Source organism: Rhododendron vialii, chromosome 11a (genome assembly GCF_030253575.1).
Source record: "Rhododendron vialii isolate Sample 1 chromosome 11a, ASM3025357v1".
Lineage (NCBI taxonomy): Eukaryota > Viridiplantae > Streptophyta > Magnoliopsida > Ericales > Ericaceae > Rhododendron > Rhododendron vialii.
The window spans coordinates 6,271,882-6,297,733 of NC_080567.1; the positions used below are offsets into that span (position 1 = coordinate 6,271,882).

Sequence of the window (25,852 nt, forward strand, 5' to 3'; positions counted from 1 at the left end):
AGAGAGAGAGAGAGAGAGAGAGAGAGAGAGAGAGAGAGAGAGAGAGAGAGAGAGAGGAAGAAGAAGTAGAAGAAGAAGAAGAAGAAGAAGAGGAGGAATTGGGGAAATCTATCTAATTGAAGGTAAACCCTATTTTATACATAATCTATGTTTTGGGTTTTGATCAAACATGTTTATACCTGGATATTCTTGTAGTTAAATCCTAATTGGTTCATGAGAGAATGGATTTTAACCTAGCAAATTCGTCCATCTTTGGGACATGTCTCAATTCTGTCAATTAGAGCTTGAATTTGACTGAATCTGTCATGTTCTTAGCGAATTTTTCTCATGGAATTTCCGACCTTGTAATTTTCTGGAATTGTTACTGGAGATGGATATGCATGTCTAGTTTATTGGGTAAAATTTTCAAAATTTATTTCAAAGAGGGGAAAAAGTTAAAAATCGCGCACCGAACTGCTGCTGTGAAACTCGCATTGCTGACTGCACTGACACAAGTTGGGAAAACAGTCATATCTCCTAGCTCGAGACTCGAAATCACATTCCGCTTGTTTTGCTAGAAACTAGACTTATAGAGCTTTCCAACAGTGCAACCCATGCACTGTGGTTATGCCTGAGCAATAACAGATTTGCTGTTAAAGTTGACCCAAAATCTGTCTCTGCACCAGTTTTGGTGTTTTGTTAAGTTATAGTCGCGAGGCCGTAGTAAGGTTACCCGAACCCCATTTTTTATGAATGACCTGCCGATTCGAAGAGGAAGAAGTTTACTTTTCAACGGTGTAAGTGAAATTCTTAGAATTCACGATTATGTATTGGATATGGTCAGAACCGTACACGTTGGCCATGGATTAAGCTTTATTCTTGGGAATTCTTGTATCAAATCTCATTGCATCATCTTTTGAGCATTGAAGCACATCACCCATCATTTTTATTGCATTTTGCTTGCATTTTAACATGAGTTGGTGTATGAAATATACTAAGTGTAGTGTCATTCATATTCTAGGATCGGGGGACGAGTCTCCACCTCAAGGTTGAGAAGGAGGCGTTTCGCTTTTGTCTTTTGAATCTCTAAGGTGAGTGTGCTCTTTCATTGAAGTGGCTAGCTAAAAATAAACTTATCATTTTTCTTGCAAATGATGGGTATTTTTGACAGTTGTGGATATGGATCAAGTTGCTTGAAACATGATTTTATTTCAAGAGCATGCCATAGTTGTATTATTGGTTGGAATTGTCTTCTTCTTGATGTACACAAGAAGGGTATAAATTATCTGTTTGCTGTACACAAACAGGGTATAAATTGTTGGAAGTACCCAGTTCACAGGGTCACGGTACCGTCATAACTCCTGGTTGCGAGGGAAGCAACCCTATGGTTTCTTGAAATATTGTGCTTATTTAATGGTTTGTGAAAAATAACTTGTTTCTTGCTAAATATGGTTAAAAGCATTACTCGATCCATGTTTGCTCGTGTAAATTGTTTTATGCTTTTTGCTTGAATGAAGTAGTAACACTCACAATCCTTCCAGGTAACTGAAATAGAGTTTTGGTCCACTACTGGTCTGACAGGCTGTAGGAGCGAGGACGAGGGTCGATTTGGTGTCCTTTTGGCATAGTACATTTTGTGATATCAATTTTTGGAGAGTTGTCGTACCTTATGTGGATGCAACTCATCTTGTATAGTTCTCTTGTAAATTTTATTTTGGAAGCCAGTTGTAATCTACTTATTCGACATTGTCTTGCGTTTATGGAATGAATTTTATTAAGTTTGTTGCTTAGCTTTCTTTAAGACAGTTTAGGCTAATCCTTCTAGAGCGGGTCGTTTCAGTTGGTATCAGAGCATAGGTTTTAAATTCTGTAGACTAGCCGTGTTTAGACTAGTGGTGGACCATAGGGTGTTTGTCTTGTGTCCGTGGGGATGGGAAGGAATAGAATGATCGTGAAACATGTCATGCATTTACTTTTGTTATTTGAGATGTTATTTGATGAATTTTTGTATATCTAGCAATGGACGATGGTCAACATGATAATGCTGGAGGGGAAAATGCTAGTAATGCACAAAATCAGCCGACCATGGATGGTAGAATATTTGAAGCGATAATACAGTTAACAACTCAACAGGCAAAATATTTCGAGTTTCAGGCAGCCGCACAAGCGAGTTCTTTGGGGGCACGCACTGAGCGGGACACCATATATAGTCGGTTTAAAAAGCTTGGGCCTACAGAGTTTGATGGACCGCCTAACCCTCTTGATGCCGAGGAATGGATGAAAAAGTTAGAGGAAATCTTTCAGATAATGGCTGTGACGGATGAACAAAAGGTTTTATTGGCTACTTTTATGTTAAAAGGAGATGCTCGACGTTGGTGGGAAGTTACCAAACAAAGATTGTCTGCACCAATGGCAAATCTTGAAAATAATGATGCTCCTCCTATACCTACGGTCATCACTTGGGCTATGTTTACCAAAGCTTTCCATGAAAAGTATTTCTCAAGGAGTTACCAAATGGGTCAGAGGCGGGAATTTTTGAAGTTGGAACAGGGGAAGATGACGGTAGCAGAGTATGAAGCCTGGTTTACAACCTTATCACGTTTTGCTTTGAATCTTGTTAGCACGGATGAGGACAAGTGCAGAATGTTTGAGGATGGGTTGAATATAGAACTTCGGCCTTATGTGGCAAATCAACGGTTAAATAATTTTGCGGATATGATCGAAGTGGCAACAAACTTTGAGCGGGATTTGGGGTTATTGAATGAACAAAGGGAACAGAATAAGAAAAGAAAAACGGAATCTACATCAGGTGGAAGGAACTTTGGCCAACAATCCATAAATAAAGGGAGAGGAACTTCTACTTTTCAGAGCCATGGTGGGAGTCAATTTCGAGGATTCCAATCTGGACAGCGAACGAATGTGTCAAAGCAACAAAGTCAGACGGGTTCTACTTTTTCTGGTGGTCGCAGCAATGCCCTTACATGTCATAGGTGTGGATCACCTGATCATTTCATTCGAGATTGTCCCAAACCAGAATCATTCCGTAGGTGTTTTAGATGTGGGGATCCGGGACATTTGGCTTCAAGTTGTCCCAGAACATCGAGGTCTGCATCATCTTCGGGTAGCGTTCAGATGGGTGGAAGTACTTCTCAGGGTAAAAATCAAAGCCGTGGTGGTGGTTCAGTTGGTAGACCTAAAGCACAAGGAAGAATCTTTGCTATGAATCGACAAGATGCAATTGCAACTCCAGATGTTGTCACAGGTATGCTCACTATTTTTGGTAAAGAAGCGCGTATTTTGATTGATTCTGGATCAACGCATTCATTCATAGCATTGCCATTCACAAAGCATGTAGACCGACCCCCAAGTCCACTAGAATATACTATGGCCATTTCCACTCCTGCAGGAGAGACTTTATTGACTAGAGTCATATATCGGGACTGTAAATTTCGAATGGGCGATAAGGAGTTGTCAGTTGATTTGATGCCATTGAATATCACAGATTTCGATATAATCCTTGGAATGGATTGGTTATCTGCTTATCATGCCTCTATTGATTGTTTCCGAAAAGAAGTAACATTGCAGATTCCAAATAATCCACAACTAAAATTTCGTGGGGATAGAACTTCTGCTCGTATAATTTCTGTAATGAAGGCCGAGAAGTTGTTGAAAAAGGGTTGTCAAGGATTCCTTGCACATATTGTTGACACCAGCAAAAGTACACCGCGGGTGGAGGATATACCAATAGTTTGTGAGTTTCCCGATGTATTTCCCGAGGAATTACCAGGGTTGCCAGTGGACCGAGAAGTTGAGTTCTCTATTGAGCTTTTGCCAGGCACACAACCAATTTCAATTGCACCTTATCGTATGGCTCCTGCCGAATTAAAGGAATTGAAAATCCAATTGGAAGATCTATTGGAACAAGGATTTATTAGACCTAGTATTTCTCCGTGGGGTGCTCCCGTTTTGTTTGTCAAAAAGAAAGATGGTATGATGCGGATGTGTATTGACTACCGTCAGTTAAACAAGGTGACCATCCGAAACAAATATCCTTTACCGCGTATTGATGATTTGTTTGATCAATTGCAAGGGGCGACAGTATTCTCTAAAATTGATCTTAGATTGGGATATCATCAATTAAAAATAAAGGAGAAGGATGTTTCGAAGACTGCTTTTCGTACAAGGTATGGCCATTATGAATTCCTTGTTATGCCATTTGGTCTAACGAATGCCCCAGCTGCTTTTATGGATTTAATGAATCGAGTGTTTCAACCATATCTTGACTCCTTTGTGATAGTGTTTATTGATGATATTCTTATCTATTCTCGAAGCAAAGAGGAACATGCAAGGCACGTTCGAATCGCATTACAAACTCTACGTGAAAAGAAGTTATATGGAAAGTTAAGTAAATGCGATTTTTGGCTAGACTCTGTTGTGTTTTTGGGACATGTTATATCAGGGGATGGAATTTCTGTTGATCCTAAAAAGGTAGAGGCGGTTACCAATTGGGAGAGACCGACTAATGTGATGGAAATTCGTAGTTTTTTGGGTTTGGCTGGTTATTACCGCAGGTTTGTTCAAGGATTTTCTTCTATTGCAGTTCCTTTGACCCGATTAACTCGAAAGGGGGTAAAATTTGTGTGGTCTGAAGATTGTGAAAAGAGTTTTCAGGAGCTGAAGAAGAGGTTGACTACTGCACCAGTATTATCTCTTCCTTCAGGTGATGATGGGTTTGTTATTTATAGCGATGCTTCTAGACAAGGATTGGGTTGTGTTTTGATGCAGCATGGTAAAGTAATTGCATACGCCTCTAGACAATTGAAACCTCATGAACATAATTATCCCACCCATGATCTAGAATTGGCTGCTATTGTTTTTGCATTAAAGTTGTGGAGGCATTATTTGTATGGGGTAACATGTGAAGTCTACACCGACCATCAAAGTTTGAAATATCTGTTCACACAACGGGAGCTGAACTTGAGACAACGTAGATGGATGGAGTTAGTGAAAGACTATGACTGCACAATTCAGTATCATCCGGGTAAAGCCAACGTAGTAGCTGATGCTTTGAGTAGGAAGTCTGCGGGCACTTTGGCTTCTTTGCGGAGCACACAAGAGAATTTACTTGCTGATTTACGTTCTTTGCGGGTAAAACTTTCCGTTAATGGAACCGTTCTACTAGCTAGTCTTACTCTTAAACCCCTTCTAGTAGATAGTATTCGAGAAATGCAACAATCAGATGAGAATTTGGAAGGGATTAAGAAGAAGGTTAAAGAAGGAAAACATAAGGACTTTGCAATGAGAGATGAAAAGGTTTTGTACTTTGGGAACCGGTTATGTGTACCTAATGATCCGTCTTTGAAAAGAGAAATTCTTGAGGAGGCTCATAGTAGCGCATATGCTATGCATCCTGGCGGTACCAAAATGTATCGTGACCTTCGTGAGAATTACTGGTGGGCTGGTATGAAGCGTGAAATTGCTAAATTTGTATCCGAGTGTTTGATATGTCAACAAGTGAAGATAGAACATCAGCATCCTGCAGGTTTGTTGCAACCTCTTCCTATTCCGGAATGGAAATGGGAACATATTACTATGGATTTTGTCGTAGGATTACCTCGAACCAAAACAGGAAATGATAGTATATGGGTAATCGTGGATAGACTTACTAAATCTGCACATTTCTTAGCCGTTAAAAGCACGCATTCATTGGATAAACTTGCTAGCATATATGTGGATGAAATTGTTCGACTACATGGCGCTCCAGTTTCTATTGTTTCAGACAGAGATCCCAGATTTACTTCGCGATTTTGGCCTAGACTTCAAAATGCTATGGGTACTTCTCTGAAATTCAGTACAGCGTTTCATCCTCAGACTAATGGACAGTCCGAGCGTACAATCCAAACTTTGGAAGATATGTTGCGAGCTTGTGTACTTGATTTCCAGGGTAGTTGGGATCAATATTTGTCTCTTATTGAATTTGCTTATAACAATAGTTATCACTCAAGCATTGGCATGGCACCATATGAAGCATTGTACGGCCGAAAATGCAGGACTCCAGTGTGCTGGGGAGAGGCGGGTGAAAGGAAGTTAGTAAGCGAAGAGGAGTATCTAGGTCCAGAATTAGTAAAAGCTACTATTGATAAGGTAAAAGTGATTCAAGAGCAGTTGACGATAGCACAAAGTCGACAAAAAAGTTATGCTGATACAAGACGAAGAGACTTGGAGTTTAATGTGGGCGATCAAGTATTTGTCCGAGTGTCACCATGGAAAGGGCGGTTGAGATTCGGTAAAAAGGGTAAATTAAGTCCAAGATATATCGGGCCTTATGAGATTGTGAAACGGGTGGGTTCGACAGCGTATCAACTAGATTTACCATCAGAATTGGCTAAGATGCATGATGTTTTTCACGTATCCATGCTTCGAAAGTGCAAAGGAGATTCAACTAATGTGGTTCCTCAAACGGTGGAATTGAAGGATGATATGACCTATGTGGAACAACCAATTCAGATTTTGGATCACAAGGAACAAGTCCTTCGCAACAAAACCATATCATTGGTAAAAGTATTGTGGAGGAGTTGTTCAACAGAGTATGCAATGTGGGAAGCTGAAACTAACATGCAGAAGCAATACCCTCATTTATTTGGACAAGGTAAGTAAATTTCGGGGACGAAATTTTATTAGGAGGGGAGAATTGTAACACCCGTTCCGGGCATGCACGTGCATCACATATGACATTTAATTTTATGTTGCATAGGTCATGCTAATTGTTACACGTGTTGGGTTATCGTTCACATTTCATTCATAAATTGTTTAGCGTTACATGATTTAATTTGAGGGTTTGATTAAGTTAATTAAAAGAGATTGACTTGGTAGGTGGAATGAAGGGTTAAGATGAATTATTACCCTTTTGAACCCATGCACCCAACCTCATGGGATAACTTTTCCCTAATAAATCTAGCTTCTACCGTATTCTACACCATTCTACACCCCTCCACCGTTTCTTTTGTATCACGTAGAGAGAGAGAGAGAGAGAGAGAGAGGAAGAAGAAGTAGAAGAAGAAGAAGAAGAAGAAGAGGAGGAATTGGGGAAATCTATCTAATTGAAGGTAAACCCTATTTTATACCTAATCTATGTTTTGGGTTTTGATCAAACATGTTTATACCTGGATATTCTTGTAGTTAAATCCTAATTGGTTCATGAGAGAATGGATTTTAACCTAGCAAATTCGTCCATCTTTGGGACATGTCTCAATTCTGTCAATTAGAGCTTGAATTTGACTGAATCTGTCCTGTTCTTAGCGAATTTTTCTCATGGACTTTCCGACCTTGTAATTTTCTGGAATTTTTACTGGAGATGGATATTCATGTCTAGTTTATTGGGTAAACTTTTCAGAATTTATTTCAAAGAGGGGAAAAAGTTAAAAATCGCGCACCGAACTGCTGCTGTGAAACTCGCATTGCTGACTGCACTGACACAAGTTGGGAAAACAGTCATATCTCCTAGCTCAAGACTCGAAATCACATTCCGCTTGTTTTGCTAGAAACTAGACTTATAGAGCTTTCCAACAATGCAACCCATGCGCTGTGGTTATGCCTGAGCAATAACAGATTTGCTGTTAAAGTTGACCCAAAATCTGTCTCTGCACCAGTTTTGGTGTTTTGTTAAGTTATAGTCGCGAGGCCGTAGTAAGGTTACCCGAACCCCATTTTTTATGAATGACCTGTCGATTCGAAGAGGAAGAAGTTTACATTTCAACGGTGTAAGTGAAATTCTTAGAATTCACGATTATGTATTGGATATGGTCAGAACCGTACACGTTGGCCATGGATTAAGCTTTATTCTTGGGAATTCTTGTATCAAATCTCATTGCATCATCTTTTGAGCATTGAAGCACATCACCCATCATTTTTATTGCATTTTGCTTGCATTTTAACATGAGTTGGTGTATGAAATATACTAAGTGTAGTGTCATTCATATTCTAGGATCGGGGGACGAGTCTCCACCTCAAGGTTGAGAAGGAGGCGTTTCGCTTTTGTCTTTTGAATCTCTAAGGTGAGTGTGCTATTTCATTGAAGTGGCTAGCTAAAAATAAACTTATCATTTTTCTTGCAAATGATGGGTATTTTTGACGGTTGTGGATATGGATCAAGTTGCTTGAAACATGATTTTATTTCAAGAGCATGCCATAGTTGTATTATAGGTTGGAATTGTCTTCTTCTTGATGTACACAAGAAGGGTATAAATTGTCTGTTTGCTGTACACAAATAGGGTATAAATTGTTGGAAGTACCCTATTCACAGGGTCACGGTACCGTCATAACTCCTGGTTGCGAGGGAAGCAACCCTATGGTTTCTTGAAATATTGTGCTTATTTAATGGTTTGTGAAAAATAACTTGTTTCTTGCTAAATATGGTTAGAAGCATTACTCGATCCATGTTTGCTCGTGTAAATTGTTTTATGCTTTTTGCTTGAATGAAGTAGTAACACTCACAATCCTTCCAGGTAACTGAAATAGAGTTTTGGTCCACTACTGGTCTGACAGGCTGTAGGAGCGAGGACGAGGGTCGATTTGGTGTCCTTTTGGCATAGTACATTTTGTGATATCAATTTTTGGAGAGTTGTCGTACCTTATGTGGATGCAACTCATCTTGTATAGTTCTCTTGTAAATTTTATTTTGGAAGCCAGTTGTAATCTACTTATTCGACATTGTCTTGCGTTTATGGAATGAATTTTATTAAGTTTGTTGCTTAGCTTTCTTTAAGACAGTTTAGGCTAATCCTTCTAGAGCGGGTCGTTTCATGGTGGTGGTGGCTCTCGGATATTGGGATGGGACATAAGGGTGGCATTGTGCTTGCGTCACAACCCGGGCTAGACGGCGTTTGAGCGTTGCCGGTGAATTTCAACCCGGGCTAGACGGCGCTTGAGCGTTGCCGGTGAAGTTTTATCCGAACTTATGGTCGCGGATGGTATACCGGGTATATAACTTAGGTATCTTTCATCCGGATCTGGAAAAGGGGAGTCGGACCACACCAGTGTTTGTGCCAAAGGTTATGGGTAGGAACGGATCTATGGATAAGATCCGAGATTTCACTTAGGTTGAAGAATAGTAATAAAATGATTAACTGTTCTCTTTTTATGTTATGTCAATGCATTTCAATTATATTATTCTATTGCTTGTAAGTTATGGGTTCGGGTGGGTTTTGGCTACTGAGTGTCATCGCTCACGGTACTATGTTGCCCTGGTAACTCGAACGCCAGGTACTGAAGACGGAACGGAAGCGCCGTTCGAACAGACCGACTTCAACCTTACTACGGACGGAGGCGAAGAACCTTGGCTGCCTTACGTTTAGAGCTCTGATAGAGATTTAGTCAACTTATTATGACAGCTTAAATGATTGAAGCTGGGAAATGTGTTAATTTGACTCGTTGAAACATTAAACTTAATTCGATATGGTTGTAATAGTATGACGTAGGCTTTTGGAATAACTGACGCAGTAGTTGAATTAATCTTTTGAGAAATTGGTCTTTTAGTATTTACTTAACGTTTCCACAAAAAAAAAAAAAAATTTTCGGGGCGTTACAGATGATTTTTCTGTCTTTGGTTCTTCATTTGATAATTGTTTAAATGACTTATCTTTAGTTCTACAAAGATGTGAAGAAACTAATCTTGTACTTAATTGGGAAAAATGTCATTTTATGGTGCAGGAAGGAATTGTACTTGGGCACAAAGTTTCTGCCAAAGGCATTGAGGTAGATCAAGCCAAAGGAGTGGTCATCGAAAAATTACCTCCACCTAGCACGGTCAAGGGTGTGAGAAGTTTCTTGGGACATGCGGGGTTTTATCGTCGCTTTATTCAAGATTTTTCTAAAATTACTAAACCCCTTTGTTCTCTTTTGGTTAAAGATACTCCATTTAACTTTTCGGGCGAATGTTTTCGGGCATTTGAACTTTTCAAGAAGAAGCTAAGTTCAGCCCCAATAATATGTGCACCAGATTGGGCACTTCCATTTGAATTGATGTGTGATGCCAATGATTAAGCTATAGGAGATGTGCTAGGACAAAGGAAGAACAAGGTTCTCCATGTTATATACTATGGGAGTCATACCTTGACGGATGCCCAACTGAATTATGCTACTACAGAAAAAGAACTGTTAGCAGTTGTGTTTGCTTTTGATAAATTTTGATCATATTTAATTGGGTCAAAAGTAATTGTTTACACTGATCATTCTGCTCTTAAAAACTTGTTAGCTAAAAAGGAAGCTAAACCAAGGTTACTTAGGTGGATTTTACTCCAACAAAAATTTGGTTTGGAGATCAAAGACAAAAAGGGAACTGAGAATCAAGTAGCCGATCATCTCTCTAGACTAGAGCACACAACTGCAGAGGCAGCCCCACTTTCCCCAATAAATGAGGTATTTCCAGATGAACAACTTTTTTTCTTTGTCTCTAACACAAGTTCCTTGGTATGCAGATTATGTAAACTACTTGGTAAGTAGTGTGATCAATCCGGATTTTACATACCAACAAAAAAAGAAATTCTTTTCTGAGGTCAAGCACTACTATTGGGAGGAACCTTTTCTCTACACTACAAGAAAAAATGGATTTCCCGGCGTTTATAAAACGCTAGTAAAAGTGAAATAAACGCCGGCAAAAGCCTTCCCGGCATTTTTCCCGGTGTTTTCGGTAAACGCCGCGAGTGCCGGGCTCGGGAATACTATACGGCATTTGGTAAACCCCGGGAAAGGACCCAGCGTTTTTCCCGGCGTTTTATAAACGCCAGTAAAAGTTTTCCGGTCACCGGAGCTTTCAACTTTTACTGGGGTTTAAAACGCCGGGATTTGTACCCGGCGTTTTTCCCGGCATTTGATAAACGCTGATAAAGTTTTTCGGCCACCGGAGCTTTTCACTTTTACTGGGGTTTGTTAAAAACGCTGGGAAGAGGACCCATCATTTTTTCAAATGCCGGATTTAGCATCTATTACCGGGGTTTGTTAAAACGCCGGGTAAAGTACTAGGCTTATTTTTTTTACCGGGGTTTTTTTAAACACCGGGAACTTTCCGCCAGTTAATAAACGCCTGAAATAACATACAAAAACGCCGGTAATATATCACTAGATTAATTTTGAAAATTTAGCCCTATTCCACCATTTTTCACATCCAATTAACTAATTTAAGCATACAACTTCTCAAACTCATCTAACATATAAGCTCTCAAAGTATTAAAAGTCTCATAGCCCAACTAATGTCAAAATAGAGCTTCCTGCCATAACCCATTGTTGTCTTTCAATATCTCTACTACGTTCAACCAAATATTTTCCAAAAAACAAAAAATCTACCATAATAGATGAACATAACATTAGGTCTTGGTACCACCATAGTAAACAAACATCACATTACGTCAAGTAGCCACTTGATTCTACACCATCTTTAACTTCGATAAACCTAAAATCAAACAACAAAATAAGAAAATCAAAACACTAGCTTGGTATTGGAACACTATATTAAGACCAAAATAAACTCAAAAGCATCCAAGTCACATCTGTTGATCCAGAAACCGTGTTAGGTAATCACCACAATCAAGCCGAACGTGAAACATAAAATCCAATGCAAACATTACTGAGCCAGAAACCATGTTAGGTAATCACCACAATCAAGCCCACATTTGCTTGTATGTCCGGAAGGGATAAAAAAAGATTAAGTTTTTGAGGTATGGCCTATAAAGGGGTGCCTATTCAAACATCCCTCGCTATACTTTTAAGGAGGAAAAGCATACAATTTTCCTATGTCCCAACAAAGAAAACTTAGTTTTGAGTCTTTTGCCTATAACAAGTACTTGTTTTGACAGTCTGCTCTATGTTCTTGAGATTCTTGGCAAAACTACCGTAAACCAGTCTTTTTTGGTAACATCACATCACGTTAATTCTTACTTAGTACAACATACTTGTAACTTAGGCTGAATCTCTAAATAACGAATGCATTGTTCACTTCTACTTGAGGTACTTTCATGGTCAGCCCAATCTTTATGGAAACAACACTTCATAATGGAGAACTAAAAAGAGCAACAGTGCAGAAAAATGAAAGAATGCCTTATCCATATGAACATACAATGTTGACAAACAAATAATCCCTAAACAGACTAGAATAAATAGGTAACATCTGATACTCAAGGTTTCAAGATCATAGAACACTACCTCTTCCTTGTTTTTCTTGCCTCCAGTGAAGAACTTATACCCCCCAAAGAAGAGCAAACACTAGTCAGACAAAGAGACAATCTCAAATTGTAAAGCATGAGCCCCGTCATGAACACAGTTTCAAACATATTGAAAAACTTGCCACTAGTAGCCAAAAACAAGGATAGAGCTTGATGACACTTAAAAGAAACCACATACAAGCCAAACCAAGAAGTTCAGCAATCGAGAAGCATAACAAGTAACATAAGCACTCAACGACAACATGAGTTCTAAGAGCCACAAAAATCAAGTAACATAAAGCATGATCAATTATCTATGGAAGTTGGAAAGTAAAATCACTTGAAATTACATAGGTCATGTAACAAGTAACATAACTAAGAAACCCACACACACAAAAAAAAAACACACACAAGGAACTGTCATATTTTTATGTAAACATCCCTCAAACTAGGCACCGATTGATTCCTATCATACTGAACCAATGAATGTATGATATATTATCCGGTGATACAGGGGATACACGGTTCAGCAGTTTCAAGAGGGCATATGTCATGCTTTGGAGTAAGAAATACTAATAAGGTTTCTTTTATGGAGATGAAAATGAATGTATATATTCATCAAGAAAAGAGAAAAAGGAGTGAAAAACTGCATGCTAAAGTAATCTGCTTGTCTTAATACTAATCCCAAATCGTTCACTACGCACATTAATAAATCTGTCTGAACTTGCATTTCATCAAAACACAAAAAATAGCTAGCTTTGACTCCAACACAACTGCAGTAAAACAGGTCAGCAGCAGCCTCAACATTCTACAGATCAGAAGTTAAACTCATTTGCAGAAACAAACAGGCATGATAGACAAGTAATTGCAGCAGCAGCAGCACACTTCAATTGCAGCATAACATTTCAAATTCTGATAAGTAGCGGAACCCCTCAATTACTGGACTATACATAACAGACCAGCCTACCAGGATAGCAGTACTAATATCCAAAACATAGCAGAACAGAACAGGAATGACAGCAGCAGCTGGATACACTCATGTGGATTCAACCCCATCCACATGATCTAGAAGATACAGGTCCAATCTGGAGCTGGATCAAGCAATAGGGCAGCCAATGGGCAGCCAAAACGCAGCATGATCACTGAAGTAGCATAGTAGCAACATAACAGATAACTAGACAGCAGCAGCAACCTAGCAAATAGCTGAAAGGACAGCCAAAATTGGACAACAGCAGCAGCTAAACGAAGCAAAAGAAAGCTAGGGATAGCCCCCTAGAAAAGCACAACACTTCAAGGGACAACCCCCAAGGATAGGCCAAACAAAATCAAGTGACCACTTATTTCTCTCCTGATTTTATTCCTTCCTTTCTTGTATTGATTTGTACACATTGTATCTTCCTTGTATACAAAATTCACTATGTAAGTTGAATACTAGATTGACTTGCTCAATGCATTGTGACAGGGGTTTCTACGGATTCAATTCCTATTTAGTAAGTGCTTGTTGTAGCTAGTGAAAGCTCTTCGAGTCCGGTTCTTAATAGTATTCAATTTAACTGCAATTAAGAATAACTCATTGTTTTCCATGGGATCAACCCGGCTTATGGATTTCAGTTCTTAATGTTCAAGATACTGCAATTTTGGAAACAACTCATGTTGCTCCATGTGATCAAGAATGGCACTTTAAATCAAAGGAAAGTGTAACATTAAGGATCTGTGGAGGCTTTTAAGAGATGCCTCGAGGGGATCAGGAAAGTTGTGATCTGATCCATCTATTCTATTGGTCCGTGTGTGTGTGTGTGTGTGTGTGTGTTGGGTGTGTGTGATTTGATCCATCTATTCCATTGATCCATCTAACCTATTGGTCCATTTATTCACTTGGAGACCTGCAATTCCTAAGCTTAAAGAGCTGCATTTTCACAAGTTTAGAGAGCAAAAACCAATCACAAAATAGAGTGCATCTTCACAAAATCAGTCACAAACAAAGTGCAAAAACTAGTCACAAACGGAGTGCAACAAACAACCACAATCAGATTCACAAAAACTATGCGCCAATATGCTCATTAAATTCTTGCCAAGGCTACTTATAGTAGTAGTATACCAGTCCAAGCACAAATACGATGGGGAGATAGAGTGCAAGAAAGTGGAAGCAGCAACTCACAGCGAAAGCAGCAAAAACAGACACAAAGATGCCCCAAAGAAACTCAATTTGAACCATTTTGCGATGTTCTTCTTTTCTTGTTTGTGACTCTTGTAGTCTAACATATACAACATGTAATAACTCTGAATTTTAATAAATAAAAAGTTATTTATTATTCAAGTTATTATTTAAATTGCTTGATTGCTTTGATTTTCTTTCATTTTCCGGTAGTTGATCATAATTACACTTTAGCCCCTCAAGGATCGTTTCTTGACTTTTAAGTCCTACTTAGCAAGTTTAGTTAGCTTCTAACCGGCTTGTTGGAGAAACCAAACTAGGAAGTCACCTAGTTACCAAAGATGGACCGTTTTGCCCATCTTGAACCTTTTGAACCTTTTCAACCCTAGACTAGAAATTGTTTAATTAGTTTCTTTTATTGTTTTGGTTTTATTCTTTATCCTTTGGACGATAAATGTTAGGGGAACTATTATCCATTGGATAATAGAAACCCAATTCTTTATAATAAAAGGATTTTTGAAAGATTTGAACAAAGTACTATGATCTTTTAAAAATAAACTTTTATAATTACTTTAAAAGTACTTTTCGATTATTTTATTAATAAAAGTACCCTAGTAGCTATGGTCCATTGGACGATAACCGTTAGGGTAATCTTTACCCATTGGACCGAAGCCATTCCATTATTATATTTGGTTAGTACATATATATTTTACAAAGGACTTGTAGTCTTTTTAAAAAAGACTTAATTTATTATTTAAAGTACTCATACCTTATTATCCCTTGGTTAATAACCGTTAAGAGATTTGTTATCCATTGGGTAATAGGTCCATCTTTCAACTATGTACTTGTCCTATTAAACTAATATTTTGTTAAGATTCCCGGAAGTATAAAAGTACATTATTATATTAATTAAAGTACTAGTACCTTTTAATTGTTTATTGGGTGAATCTTGACCTTAAGTCATTTTGAATTTCAAAGTACCAAAGTACCCTTTAATTTATTTTGTGTTCTTGCATTTTAGTACATACATATATATATACATAGCTAGTACATGAGAGAGAGAGAGGAGAGAGGAGATAGAGCCGTGAGAGAGAAAAAGGAGAGAGAGAGAAAGAGGGAGAGAGAGAGAAGGAAGGAGGAGGGAAGAAGAAGAAGGATTTGATGCGTACCTTGACATTGGTCTTCCAAAGTACTTCAAATCTTTGGTGATCTCTTTTCCTAGCCAAATCTTAACTCCATTGTCCTCCTTTGTACATCTTTCAATTGTTTAACACAAGAATCTTGTACCATTGTCTCCAAATCTTCCAACAAATCTTCCAAAATCCCATCCAAGGGCTAAACTAGCCATGCAAGCCTACCAATTAGCCTCCAACCTTTCAATCAACCTTGACATGTGAAAGAAAGGTGAGGAAGAAAGAGAGAGAGAGAGAGAGGGGTTCGGCTAGAGAGAGAGAGAGGGAAGCCTTTGCCTATAAATAGAAGCTCACTCCAAGCTTTGAATTCACACCTCCAACCATTGCTTCCAAAGTTCTAGTTTTCTTGTGTTCTTGAAAGTTCTTGAACAAAACCACCAAACCACTTTCAAAACCACTTCTAGATCCTTAAAGTAGCTTAGTTAAAGTTAGTAAGTTGTTTCTAGGAAAAGAAAGTACAACTCTTTTCCTTTCGAAGCAAACCGACGCCGTTACGCTGCCGAATTCCAAAAACCGACGACCAAATCTTCATAGCCGACTACTACCGCCAAGAAGCAAGGTAGGATCTCCTTATCTTCCATCCCAAGTAGTTATCCTTACCTACCTTCCCAAGTATAGTCTTGTACCCAAATATAAGTTCATTAGGAAGTATCTTTAATCATTTCATTTAAAGTAGATAATGTTATCTTTTGTTGGAAACGTATGAAATACATGATGTTCATTATTAAGTGATTCAAGCATGTCAAGTAGTTTAAAATGCATGATCTTGCTAGATTGAATATTACCATGAATGATATCGTATATGAAAAAGTCCCACCACGGAGTCCATGCATGAGAACGAGACACGGAAATCAAGAAAATAGAAACATGACATCTAGGGAGTGGTTTATGAAAAGGCGTGTTTTGAAGGGTATGAAATGTTTTGGAAACCGCAATGTGGCCGGACGTAGTAGCCCATTGTGTGGTGTGTGTTTTGTGTGCCAATGGGAGACCGGGACGGCGGAACCATTGTGAGGATACTCGGGAGACCGGAACGGCGGAACCGAGGTTGGGTGTGTGGCTTGGTTATCTGCGTTACGGAGCCAATGCAATGTGTGCCAATGGGAGCCCGGGACGGCGGAACCATTGTGAGGATACTCGGGAGACCGGAACAGCGGAACCGAGGTTGGGTGTGTTAAAAACGAGTTTTTGAAAAGGTGATACGTTTATAAAATATGGAAAATGTTGACACGGTCTACGAGGAGTCACGTAGGAGAAACTCACATATCTTGGACACCAACGTTGATTGTTTATCATATACGAATGTGTTGTCGTTAGTTAAATTGGCTAGATAAGTATGCTATGAGGAATACTTTGACTATGTGTTGTATCGTTGTAAGTTAAGGGTTAGAGGGTTTGGATTATTTCTATTGAGCGTTGTAGCTCACGGTGTTGCCTTTTTGGTGACCCTGACCTATTATATCGGTGGCGACGCCAGTATAATATGTCAGACCTCTTAGATGAACAGGGTGAACTTTACACCTTGGAGGCCTTTAGAGCCGAAGAGCTAGCCCGGATGGAGGAACAAGCGGAGCAGTAGTTAGGAACCTTAGTTCCCTTCCGTTGTAATAAAAGTACTTCTTTTAAGCTTTGCTGTAATAAAGAGCCTGACTCAGTTTCTTTTTCAATAAAATTACTTATTTAACGTACCCAAAATTCGGGGCGTTATACACAACACAAGCACATTGTCAGAAACAAAGCTTCAGCTCATGATTCCAATTATCAACAAGAAAACTATTCTCAGCCTAAAAGAAACATGACTACAATAGATTATTGAGCTTATAAGAGGATGGTGCAACCCACCTTGCAAGCATCTCGACTTGCCTCAGCTTGCTTCCACATGGCAAGGTCAGCAGCAGCCGTAGATCCCGGTTGGGATATCCCAATTAGATCACAAAGACTATATTAATGTATGGGGAAAAAAAAGAGAAAATGAGAGATGAAGAAATTGTGCAACTTACCTCGCACTGATGATAAGAATTAGCTTGTTGATTCGGTCGTGGAAATGGAGTTGGTTCTGGCTGCGACCGGTGTGCTAGATTTATCTCTTCTGGACTTACTTGGTTATTGCCAACTGTCATTTCACGGTGCGCGCTAGAGGCATCCGGATGCTATTAATAATTAAGTGCATATAAAGTCAAGTTTAGCAAAGAAAATGCCATAAGGAACAAATGCAATATTCAGTATATTAATTCATGAAAATGAATATGGTACATTCTCGTTGGGTGACTCATTGAACTCATCTGAATCGTCATCTGTGTCATCTGTGTAACCCATAGCTTCTAAGAACCTTTTCATCTTTTGCACTTTGGATTTCATCTTCATAAACTCTCGATCACGTTCGGTGGAGGATTGGGACGGTGCTTGATCATTATTCTTCGCACCAAGCAGCTTACTCTTAGTTGCTCCTAAGCGTAGCCCTCAAGTACGCCCAGGTCGCTCAGGTCCTACAGCTTGACTGAAAATCGCACCCTCTGACATGGGATGTGAACTAGACCCATCTGGGCATCGCAACGCTTTCAATTTGTTCTATAAGAAGTCTCTCAAGTGTTAGGCAAAAATTTTAAAGATACAATCTTATTACGTAACAAGATCAACACTGAAAATAACCAAATTAAAGAACATGAAAACCACAAATCAACTTACAACGATAGCAGAAGTTTCTTCATTAACTGCTACACCACCTTTTTGTGTATGTGTTTTGATAAATGTATCAATACGCGTAGGGTTTTTTCCATCATCCTTGTCCTAGCATCACCATTAATGCATATGAAAAGTAAAACCTCGATCATGTCAAAAAAATGCTTTCAAGTACGATAAAATAAAATAAATAATTTTTATCTATCAAACCTTCTACTCAACCAAATAATGTGGTGTCCGCCCGCTTGTGTGTAGTAATTTTTGTTGGGACCGGTAATCCTTATTGTTTGTACTCTTCTCCTATCAAAATCAATAATTTTAATTTTCTCTTATCTTTGACAACAATACAGAAATTATAATATCATAACTCTTATATTAATTTGTTTCGCATACCTGTACATTTCTATCATTCCAATAATAGACCAGACACCGCCATTACTCCTCCATAACTCTACTAGGCCTATGAGCTATTCTGTCTGCATCATTATTATATGGCGTGTATCCTTGTTTTTTTGCTTCACATTTCCATCCTTGCCATTTCCTTCCAAGAGATTGCATGAACCACCTCTCCATAGAATCATTTGCATCTGTATGAGCCTACAATACAAAAAGATACTTATAAATAATTAATAAATGTTGAATAAGACAGCCCAATACATAAACCACCCCAAGTTTCCTTGATTTCTTCCCATACTCTCTTCTTATAATGCGCAGGAACATATTGCCAATCCGTATAGTGCAATGGTAGAAGGGAACCATCCCTCGCCAACACCCCCAAATTAGTGGCAAGAGAAGATGCTTCAGGCATTACAGGTTGTCCCCTATCATTTAGTACAATCTTTATTGGGTTATTACCCGTACTCCATGATGCATTCATCAATGGGGGACCTCTCCCTCGGGTTTGCATTGAAGAGTTACCTATATGAGAATATACAGAACATTACAGAAACAAGATAAAAATATCAGATAACAAACAGGTGGTGACAATGACACTACTTGGTAGGATACTATGTGAACAATCTCAAAAAACAACATAACAGCAGCGGGAACCGTTGCAAAAACCAGCCTAACACCACACCAAACTAAACTTGAAATCCTTTAAACAACAAGGATACAACCACCACAAACTAAAACTCAACATTATAACCACAAAACAATCCTAGCATCACCATTAATCAACAAGTACAGAAGAATGGATATCATGAATAATTGCATTACCAACTTCCGATGGTGAGACATCTGAAAGTGATCTAGTCTCACCTTGGGAAGACGAGTTGAGGTTGCTGCCAAGCGGATACCATGTACGTGGTGGCTCACGCATCCTCCCATGCTCAACAGGATCCTCTAGTGTAGCGGCATGTCTACGTGACATTGCAATCTCCAAAAAAAAAAAAACATTTACTGATACAAATTAAATTGCTGCTAAAAAGAAATAGACATGACAAAAGTAACTGTAATCGTACATTTTGATTGGAATTGCTAAAATAAAATAGACAAGTATCAGATATTAACATCAATAGATATATTCGAACTACTAGAAAAGAGACAAGTTTCTGATATTAACATAGAGATATTAACTAAAATTTCTCTCATGCTTGCAACCTAACACTTCCTGAATTACTACATATTGACATCATCATTTAGTGTTAGGCCAGGTAAATCATCCCTAATCCACACGTTATCCTCATCATGCAATGTTGTATCATCTTCTTGTTGCTGATAGATTCCATCTACTTCAATGTCTGCTATGTGAGTATGGGAGAGGTGGTTCCATTTTGATTACAATGCTCTCTAGAGATGCTAGTATAAATGGTTTCAAACAACTCTCTAGGTTTCATTTTGATTACAATGCTCCAATCTTCTTTGGCCGGATCTTGCACATAAAAAACTTGTTGAGCTTGAGATGCTAGTATAAATGGTTCATTGGAGGCATGTTCTGTTGTATAGGGCAAACAATTGAAATTGACAAGTGTGAAGTCAAATTCATCATTCGATACTAAACCCCAATTGTTATCTATCTAGTCACAGTTGAATAGCACATGTTTATGGTCATGTGTATAATACAACTCCACCAAGTCTGTGATCCTTCCGTAATATGTGACATCTCCTTCTTGAGGATTCATATCTCTGGTGCTCGAATAACTACTAGTCTTTGCCTTCAACATAACTCCACTGTTTTGTGTTTTCCTTTTAAGCTCACGCTCTTTGGTGTGATATCTAACCCCATTGATGATATAGCCACTAAATCTAATTGCTGTGTCACGAGGACCCAACGCCAAAATTGCAACCTCATCTGATACTTCTTCGGACCCCTCAAGTTGTAACTTGTGGACCTATAAGAGAAATTATATAAAATGAATACTCAAAATTGTCATTAAAGATTTGATTTCTATAGTAGCACTAAACTACATGACTTACGTGGGTTTGAAACCAAATGGGAAACGTTTCATGGTGAAGGCGTTCAAGTTCACGATCTCGAATCCGATGATTACATTGTTTAAGAAATTCACAGTGCTTCCTACAATATTCATCCAACTTGTTTAGAGAGAATAAGCTTGAATAAATTTAGTTGATAGATAGACTTGGAATATCTTACTTTCGATACGGAGTGATGGATTCAGTGTTAAATAGGATATATCGATGAGCCTGTGTCTTTTGTAGGACATTAAGAGAAAACTTTTCTTGCTTTCCTAAAGGACGGCCCCCTACTTGACCCGTATCACCTCCATCATCATTCCTCACAGGTCGATTTAACTTGGATTCAACATCATCCAAGTACCTAGAACAGAATGTCATGCATTCTTCAACGAAGTACCCCTCTGCAATAGAGCCCTCCGGACGAGCTGGATTACGCACATATCTCTTAAGTGTCATAAGATACCTAGGATCAAATTAGTTTATGTGAGAATTGTTTAAGTGTTAAAACATATTACTAAATGGACAGTAAATGAAGCATACTAGAATCCATACCTTTCGACATAATACATCCATCGGAATTGCACGGGACCACCCAACTTTACCTCCACAACTAAATGAACAATCAAGTGCTCCATTATGTCATCAACCTTTACAACTTTTGAACACAATTGCCTAAAGAAATTGCATAGCTCTATCACTGGCTTACTCACTTTCTTTGGAAGTGTTCTGCTTACTGCAATTGGAAGAAATTGCTCCATCAATATATGGTAGTCGTGACTCTTTAGTCCAGATATGGTTCGCTTTTTTACATTGACACAGCGTGAAATATTAGAAGCATAGCCATCCGGAACTTTCACATTCTTCAACAAATTGCAAAACATAGTTTTCTCCTTATTATTCATTGCAAAGCATGCATGAGGCAGATACACTTTGCCAGCATCTAGAATTTGGGGATGCATCACCTTTCGAATCTCCATTAGTTGAAGGTCACGACGCGCATTTAAGTTGTCCTTCCCTTTGCCATCAAGATCCATTACTGTCCCGACCAAGCTTTCACACAAATTTTTCTGAATATGCATCACATCAAGATTGTGTCGAAGCGGATTTTTCTCCCAAGTCGATAGATCAAAGAAAACGCTCTTTTTCTTCCAATTACCTTATAAATCATCTTCATCTTCTCCATCGCGTGTCTTTCTTTTTTTTGTAACAGGTAAATCCTCATCCCCCTCCATTCCAAATTTATTCACATAGTTAGGGGGAAACATTGCTAAGACTTCATGACCAGATAAACGAGTTGGACAAGGATGAAGTTCAACGGTCCCATCAAAAGACATGCGCTCATATCGAAATTTATGGTCCTTTTCCAACCATCTACGATGCCCCAAATAACATACCTTTTTCCCGTGAACTAACCAACGTGAACAAGTTTCATCAAGACAAACTGGACAAGCAAGATAACCCTTTGTACTCCAGCCTGACAACATAGCTAATGCAGGCAAATCATTAATTGTCCATAACATTAATGCACGCATTTTGAGCATCTCATTGCCAAATGCATCATAAGTGTTAACACCTATATCCCACAACTCCTTCATCTCGTCTACTATAAGCCTTAAATATACATCAATATTATTTCCAGGTGACTTTGGTCCATCAATAAGCAGTGTCAACATCACATAAGGTTGTTTCATGCACAACCAAGGTGGTAAATTGTATGTCATCATCACCACGGGCCAAATGCTATAAGTGGTGTTCATTGTACGATATGGGTTAAAGCCATCAGATGCTAACCCAAGCTTGACATTGCGAGGATCTTGAGCAAAATCCGGATGGAGGTTATCATAGAGTTTCCATATATCGGAGTCAACAGGATGCCTCGAAATGCCAGTAGGAGCTGGGTTCTCTGCATGCCATCTCATTAAGCCAGTCGTCTTTTTGGACGAGTACAATCTTTTTAGCTTAGGTATCATTGGAAAGTACCTAACAATCTTTTGCGGAATTTTGCCTCCTTTTTTTGATTCATCTGTTTGCTCCTCTAGCTTATATGTAGGAACATTGCAGACTTTACAATCAACTCGCTTTGCATCTTCACCCCAATACAACATGCAATCTCTAGGGCATGTGTGAACTTTATGATACTCAAGGCCCAAACCACCCAATAGTTGTCTGCTCGCAGTAAAAGAATTAGGCAATGTTTCACCTTCAGGCAAGGCTTTCTTCAACAGCTTAAGCAACATGGTAAAAGACTTGTTACTCCAACCACATAGGCACTTAATGTGCATCAATGCCACAATGAATGAGAGCAATGAGAACTTTTGACACCCTGGGTATAACTCTCTCTCAGCTTCCTTCAAAAGCTTAAAAAACTTGGTAGTTTCTTCATCAAGAGTATGTCCATCACCCAAAGGTGGATCAAGATTATGTCGATCACCCAGAGGTGGATCAAGATCAATATCATGGCTTGAATTGGCAGAATTCCAAATGCATCACGCACCATTTCTTGCATCTCATCTTGCCCATTAAAATTGCCACATCCACTATTTTCAACACCACAATTTGTAGGCTGTGATTTTTCCCCATGGAAAATCCAAACGGTGTAACTTGGAGTAAATCCATTCATGACAAGATGTTGCTTTACTAAATCTATGTTTTTTCTAGCCAAATTATGACAGTTCTTACACGGACATGCAATTTCTGTTTACCGATCAAGAATGTTCTTACAAGCAAATTCCATGAAATCTATAACCCCTTGTAGGTATCTTGGATCGAGCCTAGGCAAATTTATCCAACTCTTATCCATGTTTGTTTCCATTTACACAATTCTAGAGAAAACAAATAAAGCAAATGCATGAAATACCACATTAGATACAAACTTTGACAAAGAAGGCAATAATAGAGATTAGAGATTAGAGACCATATAATCACCACCAAAACTATACCATTGCTGAAGGAGTATAAAAACACTTTTTAGTGATGCCAAGGAGCTCAACAATTCTCTTAGGAAATCAGGGCTTTAGTTCAGCCCCCTGCTGGACCTTCAAAAGAGTTTTAACGATCTAAGCCACCTTATTGTAGTTACGTCCTTTATGAGGCCATTAAACTTGCCTCAGTTTAATGATCAACTCCAACTCATGGTCAGGGCAAAGGGGTTTATAATGGCAGGGCTAGGATAACCTCCTGATTCAATAAATATATGGTGTTAGTGCTCAATGTTCAACTAGTTACTTATTAGGCCTCTAACTTCATCCCCACGTCCTATTCACTTAATCATTTCTTGATAGGCAAGAAATAATGTGCTCTATGCTAGACTAATCGTACCTAGCTTCTGTCACTTGTGGGAGTCAGAACATTGTATTGCAACATCCCATATGATTTCTGGCAGATAACATTCTGTGTTAATCAAAATTTTCACTTGATGTTAGCAAGATTACTCACATATGCCTATAGCTTAATAGCATAACCAATAGACTAAATGAAACAAACTCATAGTTTAAAGCAGAGTTACGACTCATTACTGGTGCGAGGGAGAAGATTCATTACAAGGAAGTCATGCTCAATGGAGCAGGTGTAACAATGAGGACAGGCTGATCAAGCTGAGCCTGTGGAACCAAGTGTTGGTTTAGTAATCGTTATTACAAAGTACAAACTCTGAGACTCTGAAGCTTCCCACAAAATTAAAGTCAATAAACTTGAAGCATTTTTTTATACTAGGAGAGAAAAAGACAGGTTGAGGTGATTGATCTCAATTTAGATGTTAGATGAGCTACTTTCTTAGTAAAGAAATGAATTGCATAATTTGCAGACAGCAAATAAAGTTGACCCCTAAACTTTGTTTTTTAGACACCCTAAATATTTTTCGTATGCCTTGTATGTGTCTCTATATTACGGCCAAGTAACCATGGGATTGAAATCGTTGTTGATTTGCTGCTTGAATTGTCATCTTATTTTTCAAATAAGTACTTGTTTTTAGAAAGACAAAAAATGAAAAGCAAATAGTCAGATATTCATAGAGCAAAATATTTTCCTTACCATATTCATAGTGTTCAAACCAACAGAATCAGTTGCATTGGGGTACTATATGTGTATCTAATCACTAAAGAAACTGTAAATTTTACAATATAGAGGCTAACTTGTTGTGTGAAATTCCATTACAAGTAGTGTACCAGAATTTTATAAGAGGACAAAATGATTTGAGGCCGAGACAAAAAAGTCTTACCATTTGAGGGATTCATGTCGGTAGAAGTTCACCGAAGGAACTCCGTCCCCCACAACTTCTAAAGAGAAATATCACAGAAACAACAAGGAGCCACATCACCACACACACAAACACAACGTGCCTTTTCATCGTAACTAATTCAGCAAATTGATCTTTCTCTGTTGCTCTATCTAGTTCTAACCATTTAGTTATTTGATACAACTTTGGGAGCACTCATTCCACTTTTATTCATCTTTCCAACTACTTAAATGATGGTCCCCAATGTGTATCTGTTCAGTGTATCTGTTCTTCCTTTCTATTGATGAGGTTAATCTCTCTAGTTTCATAAAGGAGATAAAACTATAAAAAAATATAAAGTTAACTCCATTAAAAAAAACTACGGCATAAGCCACAAGGGCATAAGTTTCAGAATAGAGAAATACTAAACAATCTTATTGTGTCGGCATCAAAAGGAACAAATTTGATAAACTAATCAACAAATTCGGATTTCAGTATCGGAAATCTACATATACATACACGCATACATGCAAACAACAGGAGAGAGAGAGAGAGAGAGTACCAGAACTAACTGATGAAACAAAATCGATTTACTAAGCCTCTTGTCGCCATCTTCGACTCTGACGCCGGTGCACGTTCTGCATTCGCAGAGAAAGAGTGAGAGGTAATCGATCAGAATAGATGGAGAGAGAGAGGGAGAGAGTGTACAGGATAGAGCAGCGAGAGAGGCGTGAGAAATCGTTCGTCGACTCCGACGCCGGCGCGCAGTCGCAGCGAAAGAGTAAGAAATCAATCGGAATAGATGGAGAGAGAGAGGGAGCGAGAGAAGGAGAGAGAATGAGGGAGGGAGAGAGAGAGAGAGAGAGAAAGCGTTTACCTGATAGAGAGTAGCGAGAGAGGCCTGTCTAATCAAGGAGGAGGGAGTGGCTAGGGCTTTTGCCGAAATTTTGAGCGGGGGATGAAATTGGGGGAGGGAATGTTGGGGGGTGAAATTGGGGATGAAATTGGGCTAGGGCTTTTG

The 25,852-nt window shown here is 38.7% G+C and overlaps 2 protein-coding genes and 1 long non-coding RNA gene across 6 annotated transcripts; all 3 read right to left on the bottom strand.

The window, feature by feature from the left end:
* Positions 1–10,967: 10,967 nt before the first annotated feature.
* On the bottom strand, positions 10,968–25,385 carry LOC131308455 (uncharacterized). Of its 2 annotated transcripts, XR_009194437.1 has the most exons (9): positions 18,594–18,812; positions 18,411–18,500; positions 18,207–18,308; positions 17,775–18,089; positions 17,522–17,671; positions 17,364–17,393; positions 14,332–14,428; positions 12,175–12,234; positions 10,968–11,425 (listed from the first exon to the last, which is right to left on the bottom strand). It is a non-coding gene; the product is annotated as an uncharacterized LOC131308455 (long non-coding RNA). The 2 variants fall into 2 exon arrangements; XR_009194438.1 differs by lacking the exons at positions 17,775–18,089; positions 18,207–18,308; positions 18,411–18,500; positions 18,594–18,812 and adding an exon at positions 24,134–25,385.
* On the bottom strand, positions 20,032–21,249 carry LOC131308454 (uncharacterized). Its single transcript, XM_058335391.1, has 4 exons — positions 21,171–21,249; positions 20,797–21,081; positions 20,619–20,718; positions 20,032–20,533 (listed from the first exon to the last, which is right to left on the bottom strand). The coding sequence occupies exons 1-4, from the start codon at positions 21,185–21,187 to the stop codon at positions 20,219–20,221; spliced, it is 717 nt and encodes a 238-aa protein (XP_058191374.1). The 5' UTR covers positions 21,188–21,249; the 3' UTR covers positions 20,032–20,218.
* On the bottom strand, positions 21,292–25,790 carry LOC131308453 (uncharacterized). 3 transcript variants are annotated; one of them, XM_058335390.1, is made up of 3 exons: positions 25,709–25,790; positions 25,394–25,469; positions 21,292–23,440 (listed from the first exon to the last, which is right to left on the bottom strand). In XM_058335390.1, exon 3 carries the CDS (start codon positions 22,898–22,900, stop codon positions 21,776–21,778), a length of 1,125 nt encoding a protein of 374 aa, XP_058191373.1. In that variant the 5' UTR covers positions 22,901–23,440; positions 25,394–25,469; positions 25,709–25,790; the 3' UTR covers positions 21,292–21,775. The 3 variants fall into 3 exon arrangements, with proteins under 3 accessions (XP_058191373.1, XP_058191370.1, XP_058191372.1); XM_058335387.1 differs by lacking the exon at positions 25,709–25,790 and adding an exon at positions 25,540–25,668; XM_058335389.1 differs by lacking the exon at positions 25,709–25,790 and having other exon boundaries at positions 25,394–25,662.
* Between the last annotated feature and the right edge of the window lie 62 nt (positions 25,791–25,852).

Bases quoted from the DNA above. Each gene is read 5' to 3' on its own strand.
- LOC131308453 (XM_058335390.1), bottom strand. From the start codon at position 22,900: ATGCACATTAAGTGCCTATGTGGTTGGAGTAACAAGTCTTTTACCATG.
- LOC131308454 (XM_058335391.1), bottom strand. The intron at 20,719-20,796 runs GTAAGATATTCC...TGAATATTGTAG, and splicing joins TCCATCACTCCGTATCGAAA to GAAGCACTGTGAATTTCTTA. The intron at 20,534-20,618 runs GTAAGTCATGTA...TTTCTCTTATAG, and splicing joins CCATTTGGTTTCAAACCCAC to GTCCACAAGTTACAACTTGA.